Consider the following 12,419-nt stretch of genomic DNA (forward strand, 5'->3'; position numbering starts at 1 on the left):
AATAAAAATAGTTATGCTGGTCAAAATCAATCAACTATTGTAAAACTCCAAATGGATATGCTTCCTCCGTGACTTTTTTATACGACGTGTTTTGGCCACGGTACCATTGGTTGTGGGAAAATATGTTCTGGAGAATGTACTGGAGAAATCAGTAGATTAGGATTAATTGGTGGAGGGGGTGAAGGAAGTGGAGAAGTATTAGTGGCCAAGTGTATTTGCTTTAGAGGAACAGGTGCATGTGGTAAATGTTCTGGTTTCCTCTTAGTAGGTAGTGTAGTAGTTATATGACCAGTCTTTGGATGAATAAAGATGGTGGTTTGCTTCGGATCCGGTATTAAAAGCTCTTTGGAATCAATAGTTTTCTTTGGCGTGGAAGATTTCTCTTTAGAAACTGGTTTTGACGGTTTAGCAGCAGTGCCCAGTTTAGGGACCTTCCCTGGCTCCGAGACCTTCGGTGCCGGTTGTTTCAGGTCCTGAGGTTTCTGTTTGGGAGGCTTAGTTATGGAAGGCTTTTCTTTAGATGGTTTCGGCTCCGAGGTCTTCGGTGCGGAGGTCTTGTCCGGCTGCTTCGGTGCCAAAGGGTCTTTTGGCGGCTTCGGCGCCGATTGGTTTTCCGGTGCCAACGGAAAGGGGCGCGGCATCTCAGGAGACCTAATTTTCGGTGCCGAAGGTGGTTTTTCGGGAGCGTGTGGCTGGCTCAAGTCGAAGCCGGAAGGCTTGTCCTTGTCTTTCTGAGCTGGGCCTGTAGGCGGGGCGTTCGAAATTGTTGTTCGGTGTGGATCTGGGCCCGGAGGCGAAGGTATGGGCTTGGGTGGGGCAGGGGTCTCGGTACTCACGTCCCATTGAGCTGGGGTGACGTCATCTTCGGCGTCGGAGTCGTCTGCTTCAGAGACCGAGACCACCGCCTGTTCTGGTTCCGGAAGGCTGTCGGGGCCTGGATGGAAGATGTCCGGAATGGAACCGGTGCCGCGGGACATCTCGTGGCGTCGAGCCAGACGATCCCAGATGGTTTTCTTGGACTTGAAGGATAGGCAAGCCTCTCGAGTACAGTTGTTCTCTCGATGTTCCGGAGAGAGGCACAGATTACAAACTGAGTGGAGGTCCGAGTGTGGGAATTTAGCACCACACAGGGGACATTTCTTAAAGGGAGTCCGTTCCATCGACTTCCGTCGTTACCGGCGTGGGTAGGCCCAGCAGCCGGCGTCGAAGTTCACAAGTTTTCCAAGTTTTGCGGAGTATTCCTCGGGGGGTTGCATCGAAGAGTACGTGATCAAGACAATACCATTGCTTAGAAGTCATTGCGCGTCGAAAGGGATTCGATAACACCGACCCAGAGCGCAGCAAGCCACATCCGAACCCGATGGCGGAAAAATACAATCTAAGGATGGAGCCGAGGCCCATGCGCACTGTCGACTGAAGGAGGAGTCACCAACCTCGTGACTACAAAGACTTCTTCGAAGACAAAAACAACATGCAAACATCTGAGCCCAACACCAGATGGAGATCTATGCAAAAGCGTACAATCTGCAGCTCATATGCCTCACACATAAGGTTTTCCTGATTTTAAGTGGACTCTGCAAAACGTTTATGATAGCCATACATGAGATATCAGGGGCATGGTTTTGTAAGAAGAGAGCTTGCTCTACAATTACTCATAGCTAGGGAATGCAACATTGGTAACATATAATGTTTCCTAGGAGTTGCATAAAATTGTGAAACAGCGTTAAGGGCAGCGTGCTTTAACATGACTGATTATTACAAAGGAAAATAAAAAAGTGCACCATGTTTAGTCTAATAAGTGTCAAATAATACTAGTTGACTCACTACTACTTACTTTTCAAAACTGGCTTGTGCTATACCAGTGGTGAAGGTGCTGTCCGCTACCACTTGTGCCAGTCTGGCCAGCCCCTCTGCGGCCGCACACCTCAACAGTGGGCTTGTGCTTTCCAAGGCCCCGAGTATCAAATTCAATGCTGGCTTCCTAAGCTCCTCTGGGCCAAAGCTCCCCTTACTGTTCGCCAGGTGCTGGAAATAATCAAAGATGGCGTGTCAATAGAGAAGCTGAGCAGTGCTTTCTGCGCCCATTCACGTTCAAGAAGAAAATGTAAATCAATATTGTTTTACAAGTCCACAGTCAGTCAACAAAGTGCCTTATACCCAAGCACGCTTCTTGTGTAGAAGTGCTGGTTTTAGGAGATCATGCTTGCAAGAGACGCTGCACAATGACCCGTACAATCTATAAAGCATGGGGATAGTAGGTTTTGTTATTGTGCATGGATGTGGGAGTGGACTTCCTAGTCAGTGACCTAGGCTACGACAGAGCTAGGGTTAATCAATGTACAGGCCCAGGACTGCAAGGATTCAGCAGGTAGGCTGTACACAGATTTCTTGAGCCTCACTCTATGCTCGGAGCCTCAACAGCCCCAGACCTGGAATCGCACCTTCAAAAAGCTGAAGAAGGCCGATGCCACATTCATCTGCACCACCTGCTGCCGTGACCCCTTCATCTGTTTCATTGACTCCAACTGCTGCTCCATGAACTGGGGCCTGGGGAGAAGGGAGAGAAAAAACATATCTATCATCCGAGATGTCTAGTGGTCTGTCTACGCAACATACCCAAAGTCAACACAGAGCAAAATAACTCCCAGTTTAAATCTTAAACCTCCCAAAACCAACTAACAAACACCCTTTCCCCATGCCTTCCACTCTGCCTCAACTAAACCACCAGAAAGTCACGCAGACAGGTTCTACTCTTAGGTGCACGACTTTTATTCTGTCTTTTACAACTCACCAAAAGTGATTATAGGCATACGCTATGGCCAGGCAAGTGTAAAATATTCCATGTGTAGTGTAATACCCAAGACAACCCTTCTTCCAATCCTGGGAAAAAGTCCACCTCTATCTGAAATGTGGACTTTAGGGAATCAGGAGAGAGTTGTGATCCCTGCTCCCTTTAAGTACATCACAGAACATTGAAGGTGGCGCTCTTAGCAAATGTGGTAGTATTTGAGCAGTCCTCTATGGACTAACCCTCTTAACTCCTCAACTATCACAGTGAGGCCTCTCCCATGATGTGCCTTAGCTGGGGTATCCGTTTCCTTGACGCAGATCACTGTGAAGCTCAGCAGATCCTACAGAAGTCTTATCTATATATGTTTAGTGCAAAAGATGGTGTATAAAACACATGGCTTCGTCTCAACAGTTCAGATTCAGAACTGTGCCCAGCAGTGTCCAATCACCCATCTAATAACAAAGCAACCACCAGTGCAGGGCGTATGGTGGACCTCTGTATTAGAAAACCTGCCTACTCCAATCCACTCTCTCTGGCATGCTTTGCAGTTTCTGGTGAACCAAATGTCCCCGAAAAAACACTGTTGTCCATCTGCCACAGTTCCAGGAATAGGTCAGGACATTCAATTTCCATGCAGAGTGTGGCATCTAATAATGGACAGACAACAATTATGCATCTGCTTCGGATTACATCCAACATAATATATGTCCATGGGCGCGCTTAAAGCATACCTCTGGGATTCAGGCACGTGACAGAACATCACACCAAACAAGCTGGCAGCTGCACGAATGACTGCCAGCGCTGGAGGTAGGGGTTTAGGCACAGAGTCTCCGTCTGCCACACGGTCATAAATGGAGTAAGGATCGTACTCCAGGGAACCTGCTGCCATTCCACTCCCAAGGCGGAGCTGAAAGATAAGCAATGAGGAAAAACATGAGCAACACGCTGGATCAAGGCCACAATCTGAAACACAAGAACAAACGTGATGCTACTCAGATTGTCAGCACATGACATATGTACAAGACCGTAGGGCACTTTAAGATTTCCTAAACCCTGCCCCCTGGAGTTGCTACTTTCTTTCCAACCTTATGATAAATTCACTGCCAAGGCATGACTGGTTCTTGGGGCTCGGGGCCATTGCCTAAAGCTGGTTGTTGAAACCAATCATAGGCTCTTCCAACCATTATCTACATGAGAATTCTATGCATTCAAAGGCATGGTTGGCCACAGACCCTAAATTCCAGTTCCCGTGTGAACTTGGTTGAGCTGGTAGACCTAGCGAGTAACAAAGGCAAACAAAAATCTTGACTACGATCATCCAACTCAGACAAGGAGCCTGAATTTTCGTTCTTGGGGCCCAGCACACCAAACCCTCCGACTACTACAACTAAAACGGTCCCATTCATTTGTTCCTTGAGGTCTATTACAGACCTGCCACTGGCATCATGTACTGCTTTCAGGACCTGGCCTGTTCCAAATTAGGATTGCAAGTTATTAGGTTTACTAGGTTTGAATGGTTTTTGTAAGAAACTCAGATGCTCACACTCCATGCATTGTTCCAAAAGACTATGGCACATAAAGAAACAATCTAGTGGGAAATGATCTATGCTCAACACCTGTGCTTGGCTGGGTCGGAGTAAAGGAAAAATATAGCTGAGGATTTGCAAAAGATGAGGGAAAGAGGCAACGTTTTCTTCCCAGAAGTTGACATTGACCCTTGGGCACAATGTTACAAAATCTAATGTCTACGGTGCAAACACTTCAGAAGGGTTTGTAGTCCGACGTCTGCCTCTCATGGTGCTAGCACTATGTCGATCTTTCTGTAGATGATCTTTTTAACTATGCTATTTTATCCACATTTGCATTACGATCTATTGTTTGTGGAAGTGATTGCGCTGACAGGGCATTCAGCTTGCCTGAAGTTTACAGTGTGATGCTGCTTTAAAGTTTCGAAGCCATCAATACCTCCCCAACTAAGCGCTCACTGTTCAACTTTGTTAGCCACTCCGATGAGTTTTCTGGATTTTTTTTTTCAGAACAAAGCCCAGAAGTGGGTTTTCAAGACTCTCTCGTACCACGAACTTAGTCAATGTAACATAACATAAGTATTTGTAAATCGCACGTTCAACCAGAGGTCTCTTGGCGCTGAATAACAGACCTACCTGAAACAGAAACCTGATGGACTGCAACCACCTTGTAACCCACTGAGCATTACTTAAGTGAGAAGAGTTCCAGGTAACAGTAGATCCTGTGAGATTTCACATGGATAGTTAGTGGAACCCAGACCCTCGTTCATCATGGAAAGGCACAGTCAAGAACACCATGAAACCAAAAGCAAACCGTGACGTACACTGTAAGCATCTGTTTGTAGCGTGCAGTTCTCTATTTTCACATGCTTTGCATACTCCTGCCATCTAGTGTTGGGCTTGGACGTTTGCAGCTTCTTTTTCACAGGTTGTACTTAGTGGACAATGTGCATAGGAACCAACTCCATGTTGGATCGTTTCTTGCACAGCGGGTGAGAGTGTTATGGTGTGGCGACTTACCAGAGCTTGGGGTACCATGTGAACTGTGCAGATAAGAGAACACACCCTTCTGGGGGGAGGGTGCACACATGAGACTCTGCAGCACTACATGTGAGGAACATATGCTTACAGGGTAAGTAACATTTTACATTCGTACCATGTGTGGCTGTAGATCCAAATGTTTGCATAGACTGGAAAGCAGTAATCTCCAAAAGCGGTGGCTAGCGTGTGGATAATGCAGAGTTTCAAATAGAGTCCTTAACCCCTTCCGTGCGTGGGATGCTCGGCATGGTGGGTGTGAGTGCAGGACGGCTCCTGGCCGTCCTGGCACCCACCCATGGGGGGGGGGGAAGCGCTAGCGCTCCCCCTGTGGGATGCCCATCTACATGCCCCCACCGGGGAAGACAGGGGAAGCCCTTCCCCTGCCTCCACCCGCTCCCCCTCTTCCACGTCATCAATGATGTTAGCATGTCATTAGAGGATGCCGGAAAGAAGCAGAGGTGAGTTTCTCCTCGTGGGAAGGGGGGGTCTAAACAAAAGAGGCATCGGGGAAAGGAAATGGTTTTCCTTTCCCCTACCTCTTTTGTGCATTCCTGCTGCACAATTGTGCGATCGTGCAGCAGGAATGCCCACTAGAGCCTGGGATTTTTTTTCATTTTTTGTATTGTGAAACTTATTTATTATTTGGCAAAGCGGCCCCTTAGACAAGGGTCGCTGCCCTTATGGGGGCATTGTTTATTTGCTTTGTCTGCCCCCCTGGGGGGCAGATCTCGTCTTTAAAAAAAAAAAAAATCTAGGGCCCACTAGGCCACCAGGGATTTTTCGGGATGAGAGAGACCCCTTGGGCAAGGGTCGCTCTCCTTTGGGGGCTGTGTCTCGACATATTTGGCACACTAGACCACCAGGGATTTGTTTGTGGGGAGTGGCCCCTTGGGAAAGGGTCGCTCCCTTATGGGGGGAATGTTTTTTGGTTTTGTCTGCCCCCCTGGGGTGGCGATTTCGACTTTTTTTTTTTTAATGGCCCACTGGGCCACCAGGGAATACCTTGTGGGGAGTGGCCCCTTGGGCAAGGGTCACTACCCTTTTGGGGGCTATGTTTTTGGCTGTCTACCCACATATGGAGGGCGGGGGGGGGCAGATCGCACCTTTTGTTTATCTAGGGCCCACTAGGCCACCATGGATTTTTTTGGGGGGGAAGGATGTAGGAAAGTGGCTCTGTATATGCTATCCCCAAATAGGTACAGTGTGTACAGAGTCCACAGTCCCCAGAGGTTTGGCAGAGGTTAAAGTTAGATATAACCTTACTCCCTAAAGTGGTAGCTTGGTCTTGCAGTAAGGCAGTATTAGAGGACAGTGTAAAGCATTTGTTGCACACACTGAGTCAGCAAATGGTCTCACACACTCAAGAACTGAACTCTAGGCCAATTGTTTTGTATATAAAAATATATGGTTGTTTTATTTTAGAACCAACAATAGGTATCAAAATATACTTCCTCAGAATGAGATGCTTTAGTTAAATACTTTGCAATAGGTAATTGACTTTTGAATGCAATAGTTACAGTTTGCTGCAATAGGCAACACAATTTCAAACCCAATAATACATTGAGCTCAATGGGAATTTTAAGTTATATGCAATGGATTACTTTCAGGATTACTTTTTTAACTCCAGGACTGGATCCTAGATTTGGAAACAAATGAGTAAATAAGTTTTAGTTACTGTTGTGATTTTTAAGCAATATTTTGCTATTTTAAAAGTTGACACTTAGAAACTTTTTCTGATCAAATTACCAATGTTATCCTAAGGGAGGAAATTCACTTAGCAGATAAGTGGGGTTATGGTTACTTTTTCGGGTTCAGTGTTGGATCCTGGATCCAGCACTAGTGTACCACCTGTAATCAGTTGAGAAACTGCGTTTAAGTTATACAGGCATTTTTTTTTTTTTTTTAAATCTTTTTATTATTTGCAAAAGAACAAGGTCACAAAAGATAACACCCAAACATCAGAGTTGCTGCGACATCAACGACACACAGTGGCAGTACGGGTCAAAATACATTTACCATAGGTCTGAAGACAGGCTAGGTTCAGTTCATAATCTCCAAGTCGGACTGGCGGGCCTGCGGAGGCTCACAGATGTCGCCCCTGTATTCGTTCCAACGTGACCACACCTCCCCCCACTTTCGGGGGCACCCTCGGGCCACATACACAGTCTTCTCCTGCAACATGCACCAATCCATGTCTGTTTGCCAGTCTTTCAATTTCGGCGTCGCCGCTGCACCCCAGAGACGGGCTATGTTTCGTTTCGCCACCATTTGCCCAAGTGTGACCCAGAGTCTCCCCCGTGTAGATAGGTCCGTGGGTTCCCAAATGTTCAATATGCATCTCTTAGCCTCTGGGCGCATGTCAACCTCCCATACCTCCCTCATGCAAGACACCACTCGCCTCCAGTACCTCTGCACCCCTGGGCACTCCCACAAAATATGGAAAAAGGAGCCAGCCTCCCCACAGCCCCGCCTGCAGAGCCCCTCCCCCCATCGCCTGAAGTCTTGTGCAGGAGACGTACACTCTGTGCAATATTTTAAGCTGCACGAGCCGAAGCCTGGCTGAGATCGCCACCTCCCTTGGGGACGCCAGAGCAGTTACACATTCCTCGTCGTCTATCTCAAGTCCATCAGCCACCCACTTCTCCTTAAGGGGTGCGAGTGGATCCGGGGGATTATTTATCAGTTTTTTTATACGTGAGCGAGATGGCATGCTCCGGCATGTGTCCATCGAGCAGCCGATCCTCGAGTGGGGAGGCCTGCGGTGGCCTAGTCCCCGGGGAAATGTTAGCTTGGAGGGAGTGCCTAATCTGCAGGTATCTGAAATACTCGGTTGGGGCAAGGTCGTACGTGTCCTGCAGGTAAGCAAAAGACCTGACCCCCTCGGACCCCCACAGGTCCTTCACCTGGAGATCCCGATAAGGTCCCAGCTACGGAACCCCTTTGTGTGACCCAAGCTGCCCAGTCTCTCCGACACCCACAAGGGGGTGGCCAAGGTCAGAGTGTTGGACCAGCCCAACTTACGATGTGCAGCGTGCCATATTTGCACTGAGTGCTTCGTCGGTCCCGTGAGCTGATGTTTGCCGGGTTTAGAGTAAAGCGCGACGTCATAATTCCCACCCGGGAGCAACCACCTGTCCATCCCGTAACCTGGGTCATTACCGTCACTATACGTCCCTTGATTGATCGCGGACAGGTGAGCAGCCCAATAGTACTTACGGATATCCGGGAGGGCTATCCCCCCCGTCATACCATCCCAATGTGAGTTTTCGCAGGGCTATTCGAGGCGCACCTGCCCAGAGGAGGGCCCGCTGTGCCGCCTCTATAGCCACAAAATAAGAATTTGGCACCAAGTCCGGATAGTTTTGGAGGGCGTAAAGGAATCTAGGGAGTGCCATCATTTTAAAGAGGGCCGCACGGCCCAGCAGGGACAAGGGCAGCCTCTGCCAGGAAGTTGAGTCACGCTGGAGCCGTCGCAGTGGCGGCAGTAAATTCTTTTCATACCGGAGAGTCCTATCCAGAGTGACAAATACTCCGAGGTACCTGAAGCCGTCCTCCGCAACGGTAAGCGGGCAGGCGCTGGGAAGCCTGGGGGGGCTGCCATGGAGGACATAGAGGAGGGACTTACTCCAATTTATGCGGAACCCCGAGGTCTTCCCAAAGCTAGTGAAAATATCCAGCGCTGCCACTATAGATCTCTGCGGTTGGGTTAAGTAAAGGAGGATGTCATCGGCACATAGAGAGATTTTGTCCTCCCATCCCTCCGTCCAGCGTATCCCAGTGAGGTAAATGTCTTGCCGGATCCACGCTGCCAGTGGCTCAAGGGAGAGCGCAAATAAGAGGCGAGAGCGGGCATCCCTGTCTGGTTCCCCTCTCTAGGGCAAAGACCTCAGAGACCTTGTTGTTGACCACAACTTGGGCGAGGGGCTCCGAGTAGAGGAGGTGGACCCATGCTATAAAATGCGGGCCAAAGCCCATCTTGCGGAGCACCGCCATCATGTAGGGCCATTCGAGGGTGTCAAATGCCATGGTGGCGTCCAGCGACACCACCACCGCATCTTCCCGGATCGTATGGCACCTCCCCAGTACACCATTCAGGCGTCGAATATTGAGCGCCGTATTGCGATGTGGCATGAAGCCGGACTGATCCAGGTGGACCAGCGTGAGGAGGACGGAGTGAAGCCTATTAGCTAGAGCTTTTGCCAGTATTTTCGGTTCCGCATTGAGCAGGGAGATTGGTCTATACGAGGAACAGGACTTCCCGGGTTTCCCTTCTTTTGGTATGGCCACTATAGTGGCCAGGCGCTGATCTAGCGGCAGTCTCCCTGTCGCCTTGCTTTCTTCGAACATTCGTTGAAGGTGCAGGCCAAAGACGTCGGACTTCAACTTATAGAGCTCGATCGGAAGACCGTTAGGTCCAAGGGCTTTACCCGGGCGGAGGTCAGTGATCGCACGCTCCAGTTCGGCCATGGCAAGGGGTGCCTCCAGGGCATCACGGTCGGCCTCCGACAGGCTGGGCATGCGAATATCCACAAGCAAGGCAACAGAGTCCTCCTCCGGGCGGTCCGACCCCTTACTGTATACCTGCCGGAAGTGCCTTGCAATTTCCGCGGTAATCTCACGGGGCTCCGTAACCACGGCCCCCGACGCTGTTCGAATCTCCGGCACCACTTTAGCGGCCCTCTGTTTTTTCTCGAGCCAAGCAATGAGTTTGCCCGCCTTGTCGCCCTGGTCATATATCCTGCCCGCCCTGTGTTGAGCCATGGTTTGGGCAGTATGCGTGACCAGCGCCCTGTATTCCGCAGTTTTGAGTCGCAACTGGTGATGCATCCCCGGCTCCGGATCTGCGCACGCAGCCTCTTCAAGTGCCCTGAGGTCCGTTTCAACCGAGGTGATCTGTGCCACCTTTTCCTTACGGCTGCCAGAGATGGCCGAAAGGGCCTCTCCCCTAAGCACCATTTTAAAAGCTTCCCACAGAGTGACAGAGGAGCTTATCGATCCAACATTGTGCTCGAAGTAGCGCGTAATGGAGCAGGACAGCTTTTTCCGCAAGTCCTCATTTTTAAGCCACCAGGCGTTGATAGGCAATACACAGCCCTCCAGGCTCTCCCCCAGCGTGAGGTGCAAAAAGGCAGGTGAATGATCGGATATTCCGCGCGCCAGGAGGGAGGCCTCCCGTATGCACATGTCAGGCTGTAATGAGGTCAAAATGTAATCCAAGCGGGAAAAGGAGCGGTGTGGGCTGGAGTGGAAGGTAAAGTGTCTTTCCGTGGGAGGCAGCAGCCGCCACACATCCGTGAGCCCGAAGGCATCAAGGAAGTCCGCCAGCCACCGCTGCCCCCGAGGCATGACCCTGGGGGGATGTCTGTCAAGGTTTCCGGAGACCACTGCATTAAAGTCTCCCCCGACGATCAACTTCCCATCAGGGAGGGAAAGCAGGAGCTTACCCAGGTCTGCATACGATTGGGTCTGAAGGCCGGGGGGGATATACGCTGAAATGAGATTTAACCGGCGGCCCTCCCATCTCCCCGACAGACCCGCAAAGCGGCCCAGCGGGTCCGTCTCCGAGCGGTCAATGTGAAGGGGCAGGGAACGGCGAAGCAGGGTCCCCACTCCCCTGGAGCCCGAGGTGAAGCCGGAGTGGATCGCCAGAGCGTATCCCCATCTGTTGAGTGCCTGGCATGTATTCCCCATCAAGTGCGTTTCCTGCAACAATACCATATCCGGGAGGTGGCGTTTAATAAACTGTAAAACAATGGTACGTTTGAGCCCATCACCCAGCCCGTTGACATTCCAGCTAAGGACCCTAAGGCTCCTCTCCCATCTACTAGCCATATCTGTTACTGTAGGAGATAGCCTGTCTCTGTGCACCGGCGCCGCCCGCAACCCAGTTCAGAATAGCAATGTGTGACCATAGCGACCGTCCAACTCACCCCCCCCCCCCTCAAACCCACCCCGCCAACATCCCAAAACAATACAAATAGCCATTAGGACCACATTCCGCGGACCCATCACCTTCTGTCTTACCAGCCTTTCAGGAAACATTGTAACACCCCCTCAGAACAAACCCCCCCCCCCACCCAGCTCCCTGCTCCGTAGGTTTTAAACTACCCACAGCCCCAATTAGCAGAGCGCCTGTCGCCCAACCCCACCCCGGAGAGAGTAACCGCCCCTCCCCCGGAGAAACCTCTGTTAGGGAGAACGTAAGCTGGCCCCAACTCCAGCCGCCATCACTGTGTTACCCCAAACTATAAGTCCCTTAAGTGTGCAAGGCAATCGAGGAGCAGCCACAAAATCACTGAGGGAGGGCGCGAACATGCCCGCCTCACAAACAAGCTACCTCAGCCATACCCCCATTTCATGTCATATACATTACTGTTCGGTGTGGCTTGATGCCATAGTCGGACATCTCAGCGTGTCGCTCTGTCTGGGAGCGAGTCCCAGCGGGGTCTGCTCGACCTGGAACGCCATGACCCCTGGCTCTGTTCGGCTATCGCTGCTCCTCCCCCCACCGAACCGGGGGATGTTGCTCCTCTCGCTGTCGTGTGGTCGCGGTCGTGCCCCTGCCGGTCATCCGCCGTCTCGAGCCACTACTGGACCGCCGCTGGCAAAGTGAAGTGGGATGTGCCCCCTGCGATGATTTTCAGTTTGGCGGGGAAGAACATCATATATTTGATACCGCGGTCCCTGAGTGCCGCCTTGACACCCATGAATGAGCGGCGTTCCTGCTGAACCCGCAGCGTGAAATCCGGAAAGAAGCGGATGGTTGCCCCTTCGTACTGAAGATCTCCCCGCTGCCTGGCCACCTGGAGGATGGCGTCCCGGTCACGATAGTTCAAAATCTTGGCGATTATTGTCCTTGGCGGGGCCCCCGGCCTGGGCCTGGGGAGCAAGGCTCGGTGAGCACGCTCTATGGTGAAGAGCTTCGAGAGTCTTTTGGGCTTTAGATGCTGGAGAATGAGTTCTTCCAGAAAGAGCTCCACACTGTGGCCCTCCAGTCCCTCCGGCACACCCACTACGCGGATATTACTCAGTCGTGCCCTCCCTTCCTGGTCCTCGAGCCG

General features: G+C 50.8%; 1 protein-coding gene across 5 annotated transcripts in view; it reads right to left on the bottom strand.

The window, feature by feature from the left end:
* The window catches only part of HEATR5A (HEAT repeat containing 5A), a 399,007-nt gene that overhangs the window by 223,324 nt on the left and 163,264 nt on the right, over positions 1-12,419 (bottom strand). For all 5 annotated transcript variants that reach the window (XM_085627402.1, XM_085627405.1, XM_085627403.1 and 2 more), the window contains 3 exons: positions 3,523-3,698; positions 2,442-2,547; positions 1,835-2,025 (listed from right to left, as the gene is read on the bottom strand). In XM_085627402.1, coding sequence (XP_085483528.1) covers positions 1,835-2,025; positions 2,442-2,547; positions 3,523-3,698 — 473 coding nt within the window. The remainder of the gene's footprint in view (positions 1-1,834; positions 2,026-2,441; positions 2,548-3,522; positions 3,699-12,419) is intronic.

Source organism: Triturus cristatus, chromosome 9 (genome assembly GCF_964204655.1).
Source record: "Triturus cristatus chromosome 9, aTriCri1.1, whole genome shotgun sequence".
NCBI lineage: Eukaryota > Metazoa > Chordata > Amphibia > Caudata > Salamandridae > Triturus > Triturus cristatus.